This window comes from Arachis hypogaea, chromosome 14, assembly GCF_003086295.3.
Source record: "Arachis hypogaea cultivar Tifrunner chromosome 14, arahy.Tifrunner.gnm2.J5K5, whole genome shotgun sequence".
Classification (NCBI taxonomy): domain Eukaryota; kingdom Viridiplantae; phylum Streptophyta; class Magnoliopsida; order Fabales; family Fabaceae; genus Arachis; species Arachis hypogaea.
The window spans coordinates 1,078,752-1,103,709 of NC_092049.1; the positions used below are offsets into that span (position 1 = coordinate 1,078,752).

General features: G+C 29.5%; 1 protein-coding gene across 7 annotated transcripts in view; it reads right to left on the minus strand.

Moving 5' to 3' along the window:
- Window positions 1-465: 465 nt before the first annotated feature.
- Window positions 466-24,958, minus strand: part of LOC112740840 (serine carboxypeptidase-like 13) — a 30,777-nt gene continuing 6,284 nt past the window's right edge. For 3 of the 7 annotated variants that reach the window (XM_072213535.1, XM_025789491.3, XM_072213531.1), the window contains 11 exons: window positions 19,629-19,825; window positions 13,321-13,423; window positions 13,199-13,236; window positions 12,913-13,014; window positions 12,600-12,686; window positions 11,728-11,844; window positions 11,008-11,079; window positions 9,691-9,809; window positions 8,984-9,097; window positions 849-906; window positions 466-722 (listed from right to left, as the gene is read on the minus strand). In XM_072213535.1, the coding sequence (XP_072069636.1) occupies window positions 639-722; window positions 849-906; window positions 8,984-9,097; window positions 9,691-9,809; window positions 11,008-11,079; window positions 11,728-11,844; window positions 12,600-12,686; window positions 12,913-13,014; window positions 13,199-13,236; window positions 13,321-13,423; window positions 19,629-19,825 (1,091 nt within the window). In that variant the 3' untranslated portion in view covers window positions 466-638. Of the gene's footprint in view, window positions 723-848; window positions 907-7,691; window positions 7,897-8,983; window positions 9,098-9,690; window positions 9,810-11,007; window positions 11,080-11,727; window positions 11,845-12,599; window positions 12,687-12,912; window positions 13,015-13,198; window positions 13,237-13,320; window positions 13,424-19,628; window positions 19,841-24,958 lie in introns of those variants that run through there. The other 4 variants (XM_072213536.1, XM_072213532.1, XM_072213533.1 and 1 more) reach the window with 4 other exon arrangements.

The following is a 24,958-nucleotide window of genomic DNA, read 5'->3' on the forward strand; positions in this document are numbered from 1 at the left end:
GAAAAATATCTCCTAATTGGTTACGAGACAAAAAGAAAAAGTCTCTTGACCAGTGACGAGACAAAAAGCAGAAATATCTCCTGAAGCGTTTTAAAAGGGCAGCAAGTTTTAATCAGCAAAAAGGGGGCTAAGATTCAACCCCCTTCTCTTAGTCACTGATAACCATAAAAAATATTGACTCTAACATTTGTGATAAAGTAGTCTAAACTTTGTTTTGTTGATTTCCAAAATTTATTTGAATTTTTATTTTATATATGATAAAATCGAGAAATTATGTTAACAGAGTTAAATTCATAGAAAATATTTGCACTTAATAAAATTTTAATATTTATTTTATATTAAAAAATTGAAAGCATAACCTTCTTTTTATTTATTTATTTATTTATTATTATCTTTTTTCTTTTGTCTTTGAGATATATATCTAGAAGACAATTCTGCTACTAACTAGCTTAGGATAATCTCATAAGAACATTGTCATGTAAATAGCAATTCTATCTCCTTGGAATTGGAATTTGACTTGCATATTATGAATCAACTACTATAAGAGATATTTGAATGGTGTCACAATTGATTGAAATACAATAATCAAGTTTTTCCTCTTATTAAATTTGATTTCAATAATGGAAGCATATATAATCTTATATAAGAGAATATGAAAACCACCTCTTTATCATATGGTAAACTTCCTTGGGTTTATATTTCTGGGCTACATGTCCAGCACCCTGCATTTTTATTACAATAATAAATACATGCATCTAGTGAAGTGTACGTGATTTTAGTTAAGAAAAATGCAAATTCATTATTAAACTGACAAATTAAATGTAACATAAAATAGCATTGTAACTTACCTTTACTGACACATATGTTAAGTAATGATCTTCTTTCATTTTGTAAATTTCTGTAAATCTGTGTAAACATTAAATGAAGCATGTAAATTGTGATGTGAATGCACAAAATTATTTATTGATAGAAAAAGATAGAATTTTAAAAGCTATGAAAAACTAATATGATTTGGGTATAACTTATTATATATATAAATAAATTGGAGAATAATAAATAAAATTAAATAATATACTTACTACTTACTAGTCTAGTCTAGCTAGATACTTATGATAGAATATTTATATAATTTGTATAAAATGCTTTGTATACCAATAATCAGTTGTCATAACTTATATTATTTCGATAGGACCTTTAAGGAAGTTACAATAAAAATCAGGTAACTAAATGATATGTTTTTTTCCCCTTTGGTATATGTTTGAACATTAGCAATTTTTTTTGTTTCCTGAACATAAATATATAGTTTTAATCCGTTAAAAAAAATGTCTATAATTTCAATCAAAATTAGTTCTTGAATCCTAATAAGGGCAAACTAATTTTGAGAGAGTATACAATGCAACAAAACTATTGTTAGAATTTGCATCTATTCATTTAAAAGAAAAGATAAAAAAAAAAAAGTGTTACCGAAGGATTACCATGTGTTCATAACATGTAGTGCAAGAAAAGAAGGTAATCCTAAAGATCTATAATAGTGCATAATTTTATTTTAAAGACAATTTTTATTGAACATGATTATAAAATTCTCTAACAATGGATATGAATCCTAAAAGTTAGGAGATTGTCAAAAAAAATAAATTTTATCTCTTGTTTACAAGGAGTAACCTGACAACTAGGAGACTTGTACTTAAAGATAGAATTTATTTATGCATATGATGATGTATAAATGAGAATTAATTTTATACTTGAATCTAGACAACCTAAGAGTATAAAATATAATTCAGTTAAATAATTATCTGACAACCAGATAATTATTTGGGATTATAATTGTATGGGATACAATTTAATCATGTTTATTTAGAATAGGTATGAGTAACAACTTGACAACCAAGATACTCATTTGTAATTCTAAATAATTTTGCAAAAAATATAGATTTCTTGTTTACTTTCATATTTTAAATTTTTTAATATGTCCATATTTTGTATGGCATACTTGAAAGTAATAAGTTAGCTACAAATTGAAAATTATTCTTATGTACGAAACGATTATCATGGACATGTCCATGATAATCCTACTGAAATAATATCTTCGAATAAAATTGGTTTTGGAATGGTCAGAACTTGTGAAGTATTTGTAATATTATTTTACATGGGTTGTTTTGACAACCATAATTTCTAAGTTTAAAGATATTTCTCCACTATTTATTACTGAACATCTTGAGAAGATGTATGGTGTCCAAAGTAAGATAGTATGACTATCAAAAATTTTGTTTAAACTAGTGGAAGTATTGGACAATATATTTTGAATTAAAAACCTTTAGAAGTTAGAATGCCATTAGGTAAATGGTTTTAGCGAGAATTGTTCTTGCAAACATTTTTGGAGATTCATTTTGTTACAAACAATTTATAATTGGCCTTAATATGATTAATGTTTGTGATCTTTTAGAAAAATTCAATATGAGTATTGAGGATGTGAATCAAAATTGCTTTTAAGGGTTGGTTTGACCAATAATAAAGATATTGAGTATTTTTATTATAAGAGCTTAAAATAAAATCGCTAACATCTAATTGATATTCTATTGAATAAAGAATGAGCTTCTCTCAACGCATAAATATTAGTACTCCATGTACTCCATCATGTTTAAAGAAACATGAAATTTGATTTAGCTGAGATCACTGTTTGTTAAATATTTGGACTACATTTTAAAAAATGTTGCTAAATTAACAAATTTTTCACTAAATTAATTTTTTTTTATCCATATGAGATATGGAAAGACATAAGCTGAAACTCAAGAACATTAGAGTTTGAAGATATCTTATATGTGTTAAGAGATTGCATAACAATAGAATTGATATTAGGTCCAATAAATAAGATTTATTGGTTATCCTAGAAAAATAATGAAATTATTTTTATCACTCTTCTTATGACAAAGTGTTTGTGATAAGAGGTTAAACTCCTTTTTAGAAAAGGGATTTCATCTTAAAGAAAGAGTGAGAGTACAATTACTTTTATTAGAATTGTATACCACTTGTTCATACCCTGGCCCAACGCTAAGGCCCAAGTCTAAAAGAAAAGCCCAATCCCAAGAATTGGCCCTTATTCCACACCGACTTCTCTCCGGAAGTCGGTGCCTACCATGACTTGCTCTAAGGAAGTCGGAAACGAGGATTAGCTGGCAGATAATATTAAAATAACTACCTCTAAAATCTCTCGACCTACTTTCAGGAGCCATATCTCAACCTCCCTAAGATAAAGGGACGGTTACCCACTTTCAGGAGCCATATCTCAACCTCCCTAAGATAAAGGGACGGTTATTCACCTTAGAAGGTGGAACTACTCCAACGGTGGTTATTGGCTCTCCATTATAAATAAACTGACACCCCTCAGGTATCTCTAAGTCCCAATACTCTCTAAACCTGCTTACACCCTTACTGACTTAGGCATCGGAGTGTCTTTACAGGTACCACCCCCCATTCACTCACACTCACAAGTCAGACGGAGGCCCCAAAGACGCGAACCCGTTCTAAGGCTTCCCTCCTCAGACGATTGGGCCAGCCCAACGAGTCCAGCCCATCAATCTCCGGTTACCCATCGTAACACCACTCAATAGAGGATATACTTTCTTCTGAAAGTATATAAGGTTTCATCGTCAAACTAACTTTTCGAAAAAGTATCCTATTTGTATAATGATACAATTCTATAAAGATAGATCTAATGGTTGCTTAGATTTTTTATAATCATGTTCAATGATCATATCTCTATATGCACCATCTATATGTATAATTTAATAAATGAGATTTATTAATCTTCATCAAATGAAGACCATTATATATATATATATATTTTGATCTTTTTGGATTATTAATGTTTTTTTTAATAATCATATGACCAAGAATAATTTAAATTAAATTATAAAAAATTTATCTCTCGATATTATAATCACTATCACAATGATAAATTTCTAAATTTAATCAAAGGTCTTATTATATTAATATTTTAATATAATAACAATAACAAACTATTTCACACGTGATTGATTGGATTGTAGTCATACTACTTAGGGTGTGTTTGGGGATCACGTTGAGAAATAGAAAAGTCCGTTTGAGCGTCTTGAACATTCCATTATCATGTTTGGCAACTTTTTGAAACTCCTAACCCAAAAGTGCTTTCACCTCTGAACGTACGTTTACGTGAAGCTACAAATTCAAACTTCTGCGTTCACGTTGGGAAAATTAATTACCGTTGAAGGAATTAGGTAAAAAATTTATTCCATATCTACCAACTGTACCCTTCATTTCTTCTATAAAAAGGATGCACATAACCACATCATTTCACCATTAGTTCTCTGTATGTTCTTCTCTTATGTTCTTCCTTATAGATTTTTTTTTTTCAGATTTATTTTTATCACTGCCAAAGTAAATATTTTAATTTTTTTATTATTTTTAATTCTTTCTTTCATATTTTGGTTTTTATATTTTTTATTATATTTTTTATTTATATGATAAATATTTTTCATATCTTTTTTTAGTATTCTGATGTTATTTTTTTAATTTTTTATTGTTATATTTTTATTGTATTTTTTTATTTATATGATAACTATTGTTGATATAAATTTTTATTTTTATTAATTTTTATAATACTTTTATTATTTTTTGTTTATATAAATGATACTAAATTAAAGAGTACTAACGACACTAAAATAAATTATAAAATATTTTTTGTTTAATATTATAAAATGTATAGTACTCCCTTTTATATTTTTATTTCTTATTGTTTTTTAGTTCATATGAATTTTTTTTATTATTTACTGTTCTTTATGTTTAATATGTAAAGTGTCTTTTTTATTTTTATTTGACTTTGTTCTTTCTTATTTTTTACTTATTTTTATCATTGACTTTTTTTTATATTGTTTTTTTCAGTGTTCTAATCCCCAGGTATGTTATTACTTTTTTTTATGGTATTCTTATTATTTCTTGTTCATATAAATTCTATTTTTTTCTCTTTTATGCACTGTGTTTATATCTTATACGAAGTTTATTTTATTTTTTTATTTGATATAGTTCAAATAATTTTTTTTATCTTTTATTATATTTTTTTATTCATATGATATATATATTGTTGGTTTTATAAAATTTTTATCGTTTTTTATTTACGTGAGTTCTCATTTTATATTTTATTATACTTTATTTTTGTTTCGGCTGAAATTTTTTATTTTTTTATTCGACTATGTAAAATTTATAATTATAATTCTCATATATTATATTTTATTGTAACTTTTTTATAATATAGGTTAATTGATCCCATTAAAAAGATAAATTAAATAAAAAATTATTCATAAGTATTAATAAAATTATGAATGTTGGATGCCAAAAAAAGTCTTATAAAAATAAAATTATTGAGAGTACGGTATAAAAATAATATTAAATTAACATTCTCACGTTATTACCTGAAATTTAAAAAAAGTTAATATTTGACTAAATATTCTTTTATATATATATTTAATGAAAAAACTGGAAAACAATATGATAAGATTCAATTAAAAAATAAGTGAGACAATCTTAAGAAGGAATGGTCAGCATGGTAAAGTTTTTTGACAAAGAAACGGGTTTAGGATGGGATTATACTAAACATACCGTTGATGCACCAAATGAATGGTGGGAGAGAAAACAATTGGTATGTAGTAACTTATTATTAAAGCAAAAATTTTAACTTTAATTTTGGTAATAAGTCTTGTGTTGATTAGTTGTACACATGTAGGAAAATCCCTTATATAGAAAATTCAGAAATAAAGGACTTCCTTTTAAAGATGAGTTAACTATATTATTTAAAGATGTTATGGCCGATGGCAAATTTGCTTGGGCTCTCTCATCTGAGATGTTACCTAGTGGCATAGAAGAATATGGTGATGGATATCGACCATACTTTGAGGAAGGTCATGTTGATATAGAAGAAGGTATAGGTGCTACTGTGGGAGTTAATTCTGAATTTCAACACGTAAATCTTAGCTCTTCTCAAGAAAATAATAGTCAAAAGAGTACGGAAAAAAGAAAGAGAGATGTGGTTTGTGAAACAACAAAACAGAAGAAAAATTTTAAAGTCGCTGCCTCAAAGCAAATTGCGGATGCAATAAGTAGAATTGCCTCTGCATCTGAATCACGCTCAACTACTGTGTCCACTTTTCTAGTACCCGGTGCATCTATTGGGGAAATAATGGCTGAGATTCAAAAGATGAAAATGATCACTAGTGATCCCAATTTTTATAGTCGTTGTTGTCAATTAATGATGTTTAAACCTGCTAGAGAAATGTTTGTATCCTTAAAAGAATATGAGCAAAGATTGTTGGATTGGCTCAAACATGCAGCATATAATCTACTACCATTCATGCAAAATTAATATTTTTTTTTTTGTGATTTTCATGCAAAACTAGTTAAGTTATTATTATACTCCATTTTAATTTGTCCATGAATATTTTGTTATGCTAGGATAAGACAATAAAAAAATTTGTGTGTTGCTTATTTAGTTATTTATCATTTTATATAATATTTGTGGTATTTAATTATTGTTCTTATTATATATAATTTATTTTTTTGCTTGGTATTGATAAGAATTTATTTATATTCTTATGTAGGACTTAATTTTTGTTAATTAATTTGGAATGAACATGGAGTATTTATTTGAAGAGTATGAAAAGGAACAACATGAAAAATCAAAATTACTTTCCATTATAGAAGAAGAAACAGATGAAATTGAAAATATTTCTGCATTAATTGGTCAATATGCAGTCAATTATCTGTGCAAAAAATCATGTAGAACTAGTGAACAAACAGGTTATTTATGGGTGCAAGAAATTTTATGTGACCATGGCATTCGTTGTTATGAAATGTTTCGGATGGAAAAACATGTTTTTTTTTCAATTTTGTGATGAACTAGTTGAACAAGGATTAAAATGTACAAGACAAATGGGAGTTCAGGAAATGGTTGCAATGTTCTTAAATACGGTTGGTCATGGAGTGGGTAATAGGATGATACAAGAAAGGTTTCAACATTCTGGAGAAACAGTAAGTAGACATTTTCACGAGGTATTGGTTGCTTGCTTGAGATTATCTATTAAATATATTAAGTCATCGGATCCTAAGTTTCAGAATGTTCATAGCAAAATAAAAAATGACCAACGATATTGGCCATTTTTTAAAAATGCTATAGGAGCAATTGATGGTACTCATATCCCATGTGTGGTTAGCCCAAGTGATCAACCCAAATTTATTGGAAGAAAAGGATATCCAACACAAAATATAATTGCTGAATGTGATTGGGACATGTGCTTTATTTTTGCTTTACCCTGGATGGGAAGGCACTGCGCATGATGCTCGTATATTTGATAATGCTATTACAACTCCTACCATGAATTTTTCGCATCCTCCTCCAAGGTTAATTTTTATCATTTTCTTACAAATAAACTATATTTACTTGGTTATCATGTAACTATTTTTTTTTTTCATTAGGTAAATATTATTTGGTAGATGCCGGTTATCCAACACCAAAAGAATATATTGGTCCATATAAATGTGAGCGCTATCATCTTGCAGATTTTAGGCGTTCTTCTGGATTTACAAATCATAATGAAGTATTTAATTATTATCACTCAAGCTTAAGATGCACAATAGAAAGGACTTTTAGAGTGTGGAAAAATAGATTTGCTATCTTGCAACACATGCCCAAGTTCAAAATTGAAACTCAAGTGCAGATAGTGTGTGCAACAATGGCTATTCATAATTTTATTAGAAGACATTCTGAAACAGATACCGAGTTTAATCAATATGAACATGCAAACATTCTTGATGGAGAAGATAATAGTTATGTTGGTGAAAGCTCAGATCAAACTCTAACCATTAGCTCTTCTGCAGAAATGGACCGTGTTCGAGATTTGATTAGGGATCAAATTATTAATCACATGCAGTAGAAATAATAGTGTTCTTATGTACTAATTTTGTATAAGATATTATCTTTTATGTATTTCATTAGTATTTTATCTTTTAATTTAATATTTATTAGTATTTTTATGTATTAAAATATATTTTGTCAATTTTTATATGTTACTTTAATTTAGTAAGTAAATATTAATTTTATTATAAAATTAATTAATAAGATTTATTCAAATATCTAAAGTAAAATAATAGAATAATATAAAAAATTATTTTAATTGATGTCTCTTTTAGTAATTTTTCATCTAAAAGTGATTTTGAGTAGTATAATCTAAACAACATTTACTTTACTATAATCCATTTTGACATAAAAATTGCCAAACATAAATCACGTTAACACAAATTTATTTTTCATCAAAATCAAATTTGTAAAATCAATTCTATGCAAATGAAATCCAAACACACTTATTCTCAACAGCTACCCTAATATATATGATGAGTATGTAAGGCGTAAAAAGATTGGCCCTATGACTCAATTAAAAAGTTGTTATAGGAGTAGAATTTATTATAAATAGAGTAGTGATAGAATTAAAAAACACAAATTTTATTTTTTAGTTTTTTACGGCATTTTTTAATTTGGGGTGTTAAGAACTAATTCGTTATAGATTAGAACTCCATTTAAAAATTTATTATTGGTTAATAGGTTACTTCATACACATGACAAAATTTAAAATTTTGACATTTATTTAAATAAATTAATAAATTAATTACTAGACCAACCCAATTTAATTCAAAAAGTATAAAATTAGTAATTCATATATTCTTTTTGAAAATTTTCATTAATAGAATTATCTTTTCCTTTTATCTATCCCCCTTAACTCTTCATTCCTTAATTTTCTCTTATTATTCTTTATTTATCTCTAATACTATTAATTTCTCTCTACTCTAAATTCTTCCTCCTTATTCATATAGAAATGAGGAGCTCAACCTATCTGTGCAGCATTTAGCATGATATTTTACCAATTAATATAAAAAAGTTAAAGAAAACTTTAATATATATTACCCGGCCACTTGACCATCAACAAACCATGCACGCCACTTGTCATATATGCTAAGCTTTAATGACTTTATCCAATTTTGTGTAGCTATGTGTGGTATTGACATATCAAGATCAGAACTGCAATTATATAAAACAACACAAATTAAAGTTTCTCGTTAAAAAAAAATACAAAATATAGTTACTAAAATTAGTAACAATATATATATATATATATATATATATATATATATATATTAATTTATTTTTAATATATATTTATATTTAATATATATTTTATGAGAGTTACTTAAATAAAAATATTTAAAATATTTTTTATTAATTAAAATTTAATACATATAATAAATTAAATCGTATTATTTTTGTCAAAATTAAATTAAATAAATTGATTTGGCCGAAAAATCGATAAATTAAATATTAAACAGATCTAAATTAATATTTTTTTTTATAGAAAATGACTACAATAATTTTATTATAAAAAATAATTAAAATACTCTCATAACAATATAGAAAAAAAAAGAATTCTCAAATCAATTTATTTAATTTAATTTTAACAAAAATAATATAATTTAATAATTATATATATTAAATTTTAATTATTAAAAATATTTAAAAATATATTTTAAATATTTTTATTTAAATAATTTTTATATTTTATATTATAATTTTAATATACACGTGATATAGTCAGATTAATAATATAAGAAGTTAACCAGTAAACTAGAGCTTGGATGTTGGTCTTGGTCAGATTTTGATAATATCCTGCAACGCTGAGTAGAGTCATGTTATATGCCAAAGTCTTGTTGCATCTCAAGAACTCTCCCTTAGTTCCCTATTTACATCCCAATATTAATGGAATTAATTCTCAGTCAACTCATTATTAATTATATTAAAATTATATACATCCATCAAGATAGCTTTTTTAATAACCTGTACAATAGTAAGAGAAAAAAACTTTTCATTTACGATTTTTTTTTCTTGTATATGAAAATAAAAGTAGTGATATATTTTAATATTGTAATTTTTGATATTTTTTAAAAGTATGAAAGATACACAAATCGAAAGATTCGATTTCTATACTTCAAATCTTTTAATTTTTTTTAATAGAAATCTCTCGGTCCGATTTTTGTACTCTCACAAATCTCTCGGTCCGATTCCACAAATTCCTCAGTTCGATTTCTGTATCTCACAAATCAGACGGTTCGATTTCTGTGCTTCTCACAAATTGGATGATCCGATTTTTGTTTATCTAATTAAACGGTTTCACATTTGAGAATGCACCCCTATCAATCCACATTTTAAAAAAACACCGATGTTACTCCAATATCAAAAACAAAATCTGTTTATTTACATACAGTAATTAATTAATATATATGAAATATAAATATTTTATTGAGTTATCATGAACAAATATGTTTAAATAATAGGCAGATTAATAAATCTATATACCCATATATATATATATATATATATATATATATATATATATATATATATATCATGGATATATATATATATATCATAAAATATATATATATATCATGGATAAATATGGAAAAACATAAAATACATGACATGATAGAACACAAACGTCTTTAGTTATGCTAAGTAAAAACAAAGACAGACATAATAAATCTGAGATATAATACTGTCTCAGCAAATGCAACTCAACAGAAAATACAAAGTTTAATTATTTTGTTAGTTTTTATAATTTTATTAAATTTTTTATTAGATTTTTATATATTTTTTTAATTAAAATTTTATATTATTTTTTATTTTATAATTAATTTTTTTAATATAAAAATATTAAAATTAATTGAATAACTTTTTAAAAATTAAAAATATTTATAATTAATTGAATATTTTTTTACAAATTAAAAATAATATAAAAATTTAATTAAAAAATATATATAAAAATCTAATTGTAAATTTAATAAAACTATAGAACGAACAAAATAATTAAACTAAAATACAATAATATCTCGAACTAATTATCCTATCAAATTATTCAAAGTATGTAGCATTATTACCTCTCTAATATACAAGGCTTTCCTCACACTTTTATCATTTGCCCATGTGTTCACAAGAATGTGATCATAACTCTAAAATAGACAGTTAGCATAATCAAGTTAGGTCAAATGTTAATTTTCTCTTAATAAAAACAACAAGAAAAAGTATTTTTATTAAACTACATGAATTATATATGTCGCATGACATTTCTGTATTCCAATATAAATGGATGATGAGAATGAATTTAGGAATATAGATATACATATATCAGGCATTCATTTAAAAAATAAAATAAAATAAATGGAAGTGTTCTTTTTAAAATTTTGAATTAATTAAACATTCTAGGGGAGCAAAATGTTCTTTTTATAAAGTTCTATAAATTTAAGAATATTTGATTGAAATGAAGGAATTGTTTTAGAGGATTTATTATTTCTATCAACATGAGCTCATTAATATTAATATCTCATACTCTTTCCAAAAGTAGCATTTAAATAGTAAATAACTATCTCTTTAGTCCTTATTATTATATTAACCTACATATATATAAATAGGTGAAAACTCATATACAGTCGACTTTACGTGAAGTTGATAGTTGAGAGCTGTTAGATGAAAATTTAATCAAATCAGTCAAATTATCTAACAGCTCTTAACTATCAACTTCACGTGAAGTCGACTGCACCTGAGTTTTTACTATATAAATAAGTTGATATGTAAAGATAAATAAAGTGAATGTACTTAACTCTACACCAAAATTCTGAACCATGTTGAAGTGAGGATTGTAAAATTCCATGATTCACAGCAGGTGTCGTTTCACAGAAAGGTTCCAAAATTTGTTGTGGATTTATGTAACGAACTAACTGCAAATCCATAAGCTACATGATTATTTTAATTATATCTTATGTACTAGGACTTAATATTAATTGCGAGACCCAAAAACTTACATATAGATAAAGTGGTAAACAATACTTTTCTATCAATAAAGTTTTTGAAATATTTCAAGGTGGAAATTCAGATGCAGTTGATTTCATGTGAAGTTGGTAGATGAGAGCCGTTAGATAATTTGATTGATTTGACTAAATTTTCAGCTAACAACTTTCAACTACCAACTTCACGTGAAGCCGTTAGCTGAGAGCCTGAGAGCCGTTAGATAATTTGATTGATTTGACTAAATTTTTATCTAACGGCTCTCAACTACCATCTTCACGTGAAGTCGACTGTACCTGAATTTCCACCGTATTTCAAATAGATCATGATAGAGTTAGAGTAATTCTTAAGAGAGACTAATATAAAAATATAATTCTAAAAAAAATATAAGAGAGGATAATATAAAAAGTAATGATCTTTATACATAAATTTTTTTAATTTGAAGGGGTCATTGTTCCGCTATTTTAACCTTAATTCTGTCCTAAAATAGACTAATAAATTAGATATTATTTGTAAAATTTAGATCGGATACAGATTAAATATACAAGTTGCATGGATAATTTTTTCTTTTACACTCTTAATATAAAAAACAAAATTGAATTAAATAAAATATTACGAATAATTTAAAAAATTTTTAAAAATTTAAAGAAAAAATATAATGTACTCAGTTGTTACATATCGTACTAACCTCGGAATAAGCTTCATAATCGGAAACACACTTTGTGTCTTCTGGATCAATATTTACATAATTACCACCACAATGTTCTTTTATCGACTGTATTTAAGAAAAAAAAAAGGGAAAGAAACGAGATGAAGCAACAAAATCAGCAAATAAAGAAGCATGAATTTAACAGTAATATTAAAAGAACAAAAAAAATTATAATTTATTTTATTTAATATTTATTAATTATTATAATAATTATAAATATTAAATAAGATAAATTGTGATTATTTTTTATTAATATATTTTGGTTACCAAATATTTCGGTAAATTAAATTACCTGATAGAGTAATTCTGGTATAAGAGACATCTGGTATGCATACAACACTTTCGAGTTCAGGGTCTCATATAGGTCCACCCCTGGGCTTGCAATCACATATCCCTGGTAAATTTTATTGGACCAAAATCAAAATTTTTTTTTTTTACCAAACATAGAAAACTCGAATCCACAACCTTTTAATTGAGTATGGGGAGACTATGTCATTTGAGCTATTACTCATTGACATTGACAGACAAAGAGTAAAATTAAATACAAAAAATGTGTTGAATTTATTGGAATATTGTACTTTGATATTAATGCGTGGTACACCACCTGCTACGTAACCTGCGAATTCAGAAAAATTGAATGAATCAAACCGAGTTAATAAATTAAAATAGCTGTTCAGAATTTAGCATTCACCGTATTTACCATCATATAATTTTTGAACGAGAGGAGCAATAGGAGTTCCTGAATACGAGCCACCACCAACGTAAAATGGATTTGAGTTGAACTTTGGATGATCAATAAACCACTGCATTAGAAATTGAAACCTATCATTATCTACAAACTACAATGCATCATAATTAAGAGCATGTTTGAAACAATTGTAAAACAACTACTTTTTAACCAAAAACAATGTATGGATTATTTTTTTTTTTTTTCACCAGGGTATCTATTAGGCCGGAAGCCCAATGATTAATTCTTCGGGTACTGCAGAGGCACACAAAGTGGGCGACCCTCCCAAGCAAGCAAGCAAATTCTATTCCCATCCTCCAGTGAGTATCAAACTCAGAAGAGATGGTTAAGGGACACAGACCCTCATCTATCTGTACCAACTTGCGTTGGTAATGTATGGATTATTTATTTATTTATTTATTGTTATGGACCAATCCCATTAGATTGGGCTCATGTCATATACAGCCCAAGAATGCTGCACTTAGAAGCACGTCGGTCCATAAAAAATATACTCTGAATTATATTCAGACGAGAATCCACGTGCCAATGAATCTTAGCTCAAGTGGCATATGTTCCTCCTTCTTACCAAGAGGTCTTGGGTTCAAGCCTCATATAGTGCAAACTTGATATTAGTGACATGACAAAACATGACAAAACATAGGACATGACAAAATATTCGAAATATAGGACATGACAAAACATCCAAAGTATCTTTTCTAACTCTAATCTTTATACCTTTTAGGCTATACTGACTTGAGCGTCAGAATTTTTTGTAAGTACACACTATCCTTATAGAAATATCGACCTGAAATAAGAAAATCGGCTTCAACCTCATGTCCCGATCCTACAAATTTATGCTCGACCACTATAAGAGATAATCATAATCCCACAAGATATACATAAAAAGTTATATATATTTGGTGCAACCGAGAACAACAATCATTTGCTAAGTTTTTAAAGTTTTGGAAACTTGATTACACCTTTAGTTTAGTTCTAGAAGCATACATGGCTTGTTGAAAATACGTGAGTTACAGGACATCAATCGGTTGAATGCAATGTGGCACGTAACCTGGAAATTAGATTTTAAAGTTGGATTCTATCTCTTTTATATTAAGTAATTAATTAGTTTACATATATTTTAATTTATTTAATTTTAGTTGATATTTTGGAAGTTATATAAGAGAGAGGAATGCAAGAAAAATTAAGAGAATAGGGATTTGAGAAAGTTGAACAAAGATGGAAGTGTTGAATTTAAAGGGAGTTTTGGTTTAGCCGTTATTACAGAGAGAATTTAAAAAAAAGGAGGTAACTTTGTGAAGAAGGCGAGTCAGAATTAATGGAGAAGGTAAATAGTAATTATTATCAGTTAAGGTGACTGATGACTGGATTAAGATTAAGTGTTTCATCTTCCAAAAAATGACTTCGAAGGCAAACACATTAATCTTAAGGGGCAATTTGTTAGTCGAAATAATTATTTTCGAAAAATTAAGTTGATTCGAAATGCTGGTGAAGGGTCAGGAAGGAAGTAGAGGCCGAAAAAAGGCACGTGCAAGCGTTAAGTGAAAAGTATTTAACACAGACTCAATTTCAATACCTTAACAAATCGAACAATTACTCGAATGAAAATCGGATAGTCTTTCGAATGGAGAATCGAGCAGTTACACGAGTAGGGAAGTCGAAGGCTTTCTCTGAGTTAGGAATTTACTGGTAACGCTCATTAGCAAAAGAGGGGAAACGGTTACTTAGGAATTCGCATACAAGGCAACATCGTGTAATTAATGGCCGGTTATGGAAGTGAGTTATAAATATTAGTAAGTTTTAGAAAATAAAGGTTGGAACTTCTTTTCAGAAATACACTCAAACACACTCATATCTCAACGAATTTCTGAGTCTGCATTTGAGTTTGATTTCTGTAGGGTTCCTTCCATGTCTTTATCTTTCAATTTATGATTTTTAGTAAACTTTACCTTTCATGTTTAATTTATCTTTTAAACAACTTTAATTTTCATGTTTAAATTTACATTCCAACACCTTTAATTTCTGTGTCCAAAGTCCTTCGATTTAATCAAAGGCATCTTTATCGCTTTCTTTAAAATTCAATGCAAACCATTTTGTTTTCAGTCAATTTTACTTTTCGAATCCTTTATTTTACACTTCTTTTACCCTTTTGCACTTTTTGAACTCATTTCCTTTCTTAATACTCATCTAATTCAAGAACATTTAATGCACTTATAAAAAACTGGTACTTACAAAAGAAGAATCGGTTTCGCTCCCAGACCATTAGAATCGAACCACCATCTATTTACTAAAAATCGATAAAATACTTAGTTTTAGTTGACATGTTAAAATAATTTGATCTAAGTAGTTAAGGGACATATTAAAATATTGGCCTGTTAGATTATTTTGGTTTAATTAATTAAAATTGTTGGACTTAATTAGTAAAAAGACCATTAGTTAGTATAGAGTATTAAAGTTCTTTTTTTTTTTACCGAATACTTCGGATATTACTAATTAATATAAATATTGTTATATAATTATATTCATAAAATATATATATATTTTAATTAAATTATGAAACTAGTTAGAAGATAATTAGTTAGTAGAGAACATTAGAATATGATTAATTAATTTTTAAAATTTACATGAAGTTTTATTTTAACAGAATATTTATTATATTAGGATATTATTAATTAATATTAATGTTGTAATATGATTATATTCATAAAATAAAATATTTTTTAATAAAATTATTTATTTACATAATTTTAATATTTAATTACATTATGGTTAATATGTATAATTAGTTATTGCTAGTATTGTTATATGTCAGTATAGAAATACTGATTATTGCTATTCTTAATTTCTTATAGAGGCTTTAGTTTTTCTTGTCATGTCGTGTGACTAGGCTGGAAGTGAGCCGAGTTGAGCCGAGCTAGACCAAGCTCAAGCTCGGCTCACGAAAATTGAGCTTGGCTCACGACCCGACTCGTTAACAATCGAGCTTATTTCTTAAGCTCAAACTCGGCTCACCAAAAGCTCACGAGCTGGCTCAAATAAGAGAAACATAGATACATAATCTATAATTTTATAATAATAAATTATAACTTATATATTTTTAAAAATATTTAAAAAGATCAATTTTATATATTGTTTATCTATCAATAAATTATAAATTTTTTATTTATGTCTTATATTAAAATTATATATAAAAAATAAATATAAATATTAAATAATTAAGATATATATATATATATATATATATATATATATATATATATATATATATATATATATATATATATATATATATATATATATATATATATCGAGCCAGCTCACGAGCTAATGAGCTGAGCTTATCTAAGCTCAAGCTCGGCTCATTTAATTTATGAGCTCAATTTCAGGCTCAAGCTTGGCTCACCAGCTCACGAGCTTAGCTTATCGAGCTGTTAACGAGTCGAGCTCAAGCTGGCTCATGAGCTGGCTTGACTCACTTCCAGCCCTACGTGTGACACTATTTTCTGTCAGATATTTTACTATCTTACATTAAAAAAATTAGGTTCGGATACACAGTAAAATTAAGTGATTTTATGTTTGATAATGTCTTATTCTTTGCATTTGTTGAGCGGTATAGGAGTTTGAGACGTGCAGTTTCTACCTTACGTGGAGTTAGATCACTATTATGCTCCACGATATTGCTTACTATTGGTTTGTACACAGATAATGAGCCGATTGCAAATTACACAAAAAAATTCCCAACAACCAGAGAATAGGAAGCAAATTTTTAGTTTGAGAATGACATGACTTAGAAACAGGGTAAATAGGGTTTCACATATTTCACATGGGGCAGTAGTTCGAATTTTGCTGAAGTGATAAGACTTCATGAATACTCAGCAGAAAATTGTTTGCATTGACCATGGTATTATTTCAGCCTATCTGACTCCAAAATTCTGTATTCAGCATTCTTTCGAATGCTGTAATTTTTTAGTGCCATGAGAACAACATCTTTACTGCTAAACTTATGGCCTATCCGAAATTCTATGCCGCCATCCACGTTGTAATCTTCTCCTTCTCCAAGGTTAAAAGAATCATCTAATTATATTGCATCCAAGTTAAGAGTCTAATAATAGCTTGGAACTTCTGATAATTGTTGAATGGCAAAAAGAGGAAGAAGAGACCGAGCACATCCACTAATTAGAGTTTCTGGCACATATTCCTCAAAAGAATCACTCTCTTTAAATGACCCAGTTTCGGCAATGTAATCCGAATTAGACTCATTCTCGTCTTCTTAAACACTATCTCGAGGTTTGGCAAAGTGAATCAGTCTTGCTCCTGCCAGGACTTCCTGCAGGACCGAAGGGGACAGTCTACAATCGCCACCTATTGCTTGAATGGGGCTAAAGGGTCTCTGCTGCTAATAGTCGTCCTCCCAATCCTCAGTAAACGTCTCATCCGAGGGAATCAAACTCCCCTTGGGAGTCCTTTCCATCGGTCCCTTATGACCCGCCACCCTTACCAGCAGGCTCAGTTCTGTCTGTCTCGTCGTTACCATCAATTGGCAGTGATTATGAGGTAACCTTTGCGTAGCGTAGTAGAATGAAGGCTACGCCTCCGTAGCATACCACTCCATCACATGTGGCGGCATTAGTCTAACATATACGTCGAGCATTATCCTCACATGCTGGTTATCTTCGACACAAAATGTCATGTTAATAAACCCTCCACTTGCCAGCGCTGATAGAAATTTATATGCAATTCTCCCAATTTCCTTGTAACTTATTGCCCCCACGTTGTACAATATGACATTTTTTAGTACATCTAGAAAATTAATATAATAAGTATACAACATCACAGGTAAATTGTACTTAAATATCATTCTTTTTCACTGTTTTTTATTATTTTATTGGAATAAATTACCACATACAAAAAAATTGATTATTAGCCATGTGTATAAAAAAAAAAGATAAGGAAAATAGAGTAGAAAGATGAATATAGTGTGACTAATGATTGAGCCAAGTAGATCTTTATATAAATTTTTTTTATGTAGTTATCTAAAATACAGAGACACTTAGATAATTATATGTATATCTTAGATACACTTGCGTAAATTTTTAACTGATCATATATCGAGTACTCAACACCCGATTTATATATAACAACCTAATTATGTCATATCTTGGATGCAAGTGCAACTAATTTCTTTTTTTCCTCTACTTATATCATGTCTCGGATACATAATACCCGTCTTGTGTTTTTATTAGTTTTTGAAATTATATACTCGAGATGTGTAACATTTATTTAAAATAGTAATTTTTTACATATTAGTATATTACACATTTTTATAAATTTTATATTTTATTAATTAACTTTTTTTATAAAATTATTCCTAATATTTAAGATGATTAAATTTTATTTCTAATATTTCAAATAAATTTTAATTGTAGGTATACCGTTAATTTTTTCATAATAAAAAGTAGTTAATTTTTTTTTTTATATTCATCCTTAACTTTCCATTCAACCATAGTATTGATGATCCTACCATATGAATGAATTTGGATCCTCTAAAATTTGAATTTTACTTTAGAGAGTAAAGTGTGATATTCTATCTTTGAATAGTTTCTCTTTTATATTTATTCTCGGTTCCATCTATAAAATTAATGGTGAAAGATCACACTTTACTCTTTAAAGTGAAATTCAAACTTTAGAGGATCCAAATCCATATGAACGTATCCTGCTATAAATAGATGCCAAATTATGTACATTCCTATGATGAACGGACACGGGACACGACACAACACGAAACATGCCGACACGCGAATTTTAAAATCTTACATGACACGGGGACACACATATATATATAAAATATAAAGTATTTTTTAGATAAATTGTAATGATATTTTGATATTTTATTAATATTAAAATATAAATTAAAATTTTTAATTATTTTTAATGTCTTATTTTAATTATATCAAGTATTTAAAATATTTTTTATTTTAATAAATAATAATATATACTATATATAAATTTATTTTAAGAATATATGTTAAGAATAAGACTGGACACGCGGACACGTGATGGTATTTAGGTGTGTCCAGGCGTGTCCGGAGAAAAATTTTTTATTTTTTATTAAGACACGGTTGGACACCGCAGATATGCGTGTCGGACGAGTGTCAGTAAATGTCGTGTCTGAAATGTATCCGACACAGACACGATAACTTAGCGAAGTGTACGTGCTTCATAGGTACATTCTTATGAAGTATCAATGTATAAGAATTCTTTACCTTTTGTAGAAAAGCATACGTATGCTCAACCCATAATGTGTCACTGCTATAGTAACCTTGTTGCGTTTTTGAGTAAGAAAATCCAGTGCCCACCGGGATATCTATGTATAACATGTTCAACATATGGGCCCATGAGTATGGGTTCAGCTCAAGTTTTGGGATATTTCCACTCATATTTCGATCCATTCTTAGAGGTCCTGCAAATGGTTAACCTATTAGCAAATTAATTAGCTCACCTATTTTCATTGCACACAAGATAAGTTTTTAAAAAGTTAGACCTTCATGTATTTTGGTAGAGTAAAGTATCGTTTTTGTCTCCAACGTTTGGAATAAGTCCTATTTGTGTCCCTAACGTTTAAATCGTCCTATTTGTATCCCTAATGTTTATAAAAGTGATTCAATGTTATTCTATTATCAATTATACTAACAAATCAGATTATATTTTTCAATTGTTCTCATTTGGATGTGTTCGATTTTAATATTATACCCACTATTTGTGTTTAGATTCAATTATGTCCCTAAAAAAGTTGTTAGGTACCAGACAAATGACACAGCAAAATATAGAGATGAAAAATTAGAAATTTGTATAAAATATGGAAACAATTGAATAACTTTCTTTGAGAATTATAACTTCTCTCTATCACAAGGAGATTACAATAACACTCTCTCTTGACAAAAGGAGAACACACTTCTCTCTCTATATATAGGAGAAAACTACTCAAATAAATATTATGTTATTCTATCTGGATGACTTGATTGAAATGAATTAAAGAAAAGCTCAATTTATAGGTGAGTCTCTTCAATATGAACCATCCGTCAATTAGAGGTATATAATTTTTCTCTTTTTCAACCATTAAAATTCTAAGGTTATAAACTAAGATTGTTTATTACCTCTCATTTTATTTAGTTATTATTTATTTATATATTTTCTAAAATTAGCTTTACTAATTTTACAATCTCCCACTTAAAGCTAATTTTTGATAAATTTTCAAAATTTATGTTGCTCATGTATTCCTTAGGCCGTATGAGGATCTACACCATTCAAACTTTTCTGTGTTGATTGGTTTTGTCATGGCATCTGCTAGGTTATCTTTAGTGTGAATCTTCTGCATATCAACACTTCCTTCTTCTACTACTTCCCGAACAAAGTGATATTGTACTCCAATGTGTTTTGTTCTTGAATGAAAGGCAGGATTCCTTGCAATGTGCAAGGCACTTTGACTGTCACAATACACAGAAATCTTCTGTTGTTTGTGCCCGAGTTCTTCTATCAACCTTTGGATCCAAATAGCTTCCTTGCATGCTTGTGTTGCTGCCATATATTCAGCTTCTGTAGTAGATAAAACTACAACAGTCTGTAATTTAGATAGCCAGCTCACAGCTCCTCCTGCAAGTGTAAATACATATCCTGTAGTAGATTTTCGTTTATCAAGATCACCTGCAAAATCTGAGTCGACATATCCATTGACAATGAATTTCGATCCTCCAAAACATAATGCAACATTCGAGGTCCCTTTGATGTATCTCAAGATCCTCTTAACAACATTCCAATGCTCTTTACCCGGATCTGCCATGAATCGACTTACCACCGCAACTGTTTGAGCGATACCTGGTCTTGTACAGATCATGGCATACATAAGGCTTCCCACTGCTGATGCATACGGTACTCGAGACATTTCCATCCTCTCTGCTTCACTACTAGGGCACATACTTGAGGATAATTTAAAATTAATAGGAAGTGGGGTTGAAATTGGCTTGCATTCTTGCATGTTGAAGCGTTGCAAGATCTTCTTCAAATAATTCTTTTGCATTAGCCAAATCTTCCTATCCTTTTTGTCTCGGTGAATTTGCATCCCTAAAATCTTGTTTGCTGGTCCCAAGTCTTTCATATCAAACTCCCTAGCCAACTGTGCCTTCAATTCTTGGATTTGATCTTTGTTGGGACCTACCACCAACATGTCATCCACATACAACAGTAGAATGATGAAATCATTATCACCAGACCTCTTGTAATAAGTACAATGATTTGAACTAAGTCTGTTGTATCCAAGGCTAATAATGAAAGAATCAAATCTCTTGTACCAACACCTTGGCGCCTGCTTTAGACCGTACAGAGATTTAGTTAACCTGCAAACCAAGTTTTCTTTTCCTTGTTCTTCAAAACCTTCTGGTTGGAGCATATATATCTCTTCTTCAAGTTCTCCATGAAGAAAAGCAGTCTTTACATCTAATTGCTCTAGATGTAAATCAAATGTAGCACACATAGCCAAAACTACTCTAATAGTAGTTAGTCTCACCACCGGAGAAAATATTTCATTGAAGTCAATACCTTCTTTCTGAGCATATCCCTTGACAACCAATCTTGCACGATATCGTTCCACCTGATCATTACTATCTCGTTTGATCTTGTAAACCCATTTGTTACCAACGGCTTTCCGACCTGCTGGAAGTTCAACAAGTTTCCAGGTATGGTTTCTATGTAATGCCTCAATTTCTTCTTGCATTGCTGTCATCCACATAGAAGCGTCTGGAATGCGCATAGCCTCCATAAAAGTTGTTGGCTCTCCATCTTCTGTCAAAAGACAATATGCATCATGGTTTGTTAAAACATAATTTGAGTGCCATGATGGGGTTCTTCTTTGTCGAGTGGATCGACGAACTTCTATGTCATTGGCCTCTGCTTCTTGTTCTTCGTGCTGTGGTTCTACTTCAAAAAGATCATCTTCTCTGCATTTTTCATCTATTTGAACAGTGGTTATCTCTTTAACAGTGCTGTCATTTTCTTGTTCCTTTTGCAATTCATCTTCTGCAAATATTACATCTCTACTGACAACTACCTTGCGGGCAGTGGGATCCCACAGGCGATACCCCTTAACTCCGTCAGTATAATCCAAGAATATACATTTTCTAGACTTTGGATCTAGCTTTGTTCTTTCCTGGGAATTGTACATCACGTACACAGGACAACCAAATATATGTAAAGAAGAATAATTAGGTGGCTTACCTTGCCACATCTCCATTGGTGTCTTTAACCCAATTGCAGTTGATAGTGACCGATTTATCACATAACAAGCGGTTTTAACAGCTTCTGCCCAAAAAGACTTGGCTAAACCTGCAGTTTGCAACATAGCTCGTGCTCTTTCTAGGAGAGTCCTATTCATCCGCTCTGCTACACCATTTTGCTGAGGCGTATATGCAACTGTGAATTGCCGTTGAATACCTGCTTGCTTGCAAAATGTTAGGAAATCACCATCGACATATTCTCCTCCATTATCTGTCCTTAAACACTTGATCTTCTTTCCAGATTCAAGTTCTAACTTTGCTTTGAACTCTTTGAACATCGCAAACACGTCTGACTTTTTCTTGATCGGGTACACCCATAGCCTCCTAGAGTAATCATCAATAAATGATACAAGATATTTTGCTCCTCCTAGGGATATCTCCGGCGATTCCCACACATCAGAATGAATCAACTCCAATATGTGCTTGCTCCGAGCAGTTGATCTACCAAACGTCAATCTATGTTGTTTGCTTGTAACGCAGTGCTTACAAAATGGTAAGTTTACCGATTTGAGCCCGGGAATGAGATTACGTTCTACAAGAATCTTCAAGCATCGTTCTGACATGTGGCCTAGTTTGCAATGCCATATCATCGTCATTTCTTCTTGGCTTGTTGAAGCAACTGATGCCTCTGCCTCTTGCAAAGTATCTCCCATAAGCATGTATAGATTTGCTGCAATTTTTTCTGCTTTTATTACCACAAGAGCTCCTTTAACAACTTTCAAGATCCCACCTTCAATATGGGTCTTGCATCCAAGTTCATCCAATTGTCCAATCGACAACAAATTCTTCTTCAAGCCTTTCACGTGTCTTACCCCTTGAAGTGAACGAATAGAACCGTCAAACATTTTTATTTTGACAGTACCCATTCCAACAATTTCTAAGGCATGATCGTTTCCCATAAATACCGATCCTTCCGAGACAGGTTCATATGTACAAAACCAATCACGATGAGGAGTCATGTGCCATGTTGCTCCTGAATCAACAATCCAAACATCAGTGAGCTGTTTACTGCCTTTAGAACCAATTGTTGCTTCGCCATACAGGATTTCTCCATCATCAGAGGTACTTGCAACACATCCTTGAGAACTTGATCCTTCTGAAACCTTCTCTATACTCTTCTTATTCCAACAATCTTTCTTGAAGTGCCCTCTCTTACCACAATTGTAGCATTTGACCTGCTTCTTACTTTGTGACTTTGGTCTACTTTGACTCCCACTGAAACCACGCTCCATTGATCTCCCTCTTGTCATCAACAAAGCCTCTGCTTGTTTTGAGCTTTCTAATCTATCTTCCTTATTCTTGCGCCTAGATTCTTCTTCAAGAACCGCAGCAGCCATGTCATCAAAAGAAAGATAACCAGTCAAAACATTATTAGTTAAGTTAATGATAAGCTGATCATATGAATCTGGTAGACTTTGAAGTAAGAGCTCTGCACATTCGTTTTTCGCTATGGTATATTCCAACGATGAGAGTTGGGAAAATAACGTATTTAGATTGTTGATGTAATCCGTTGCCGGTGTGGATTCACTCATTCGAAGAGTATAAAGTCTTCTCTTCAAGAATATCTTGTTGTGAAGTGACTTGACTTCATATAATTTGGTGAGAGCATCCCAAATTTCCTTTGCTGTCTTTTTCTCTGCTACACTTGATAAAACTGAATCAGCTAGTGCCAAGTGTAAGTTTACAACAGCATTGTTGTCCATCTCCTTCCATTTTTCATCTGTAATTCCAGTGGGTCTACCTTCAATTGCTGTCACGCAATTGTCTTTTCTCATAATGGTTTTTATCTTCAATTTTCATATGGAAAAATTACTCCCACTGAATTTCGGAATTTCATATTTTGCTGCCATTTTTTTTTAGACGGTAACTCGCAGCGAAAAAAAAATATATTAATCAGCAACCTTTGGCTCTGATACCACTGTTAGGTACCAGACAAATGACACAGCAAAATATAGAGATGAAAAATTAGAAATTTGTATAAAATATGGAAACAATGGAATAACTTTCTTTGAGAATTACAACTTCTCTCTATCACAAGGAGATTACAATAACACTCTCTCTATATATAGGAGAAAACTACTCAAAGAAATATTATGTTATTCTATCTGGATGACTTGATTGAAATGAATTAAAGAAAAGCTCAATTTATAGGTGAGTCTCTTCAATATGAACCATCCGTCAATTAGAGGTATATAATTTTTCTCTTTTTCAACCATTAAAATTCTAAGGTTATAAACTAAGATTGTTTATTACCTCTCATTTTATTT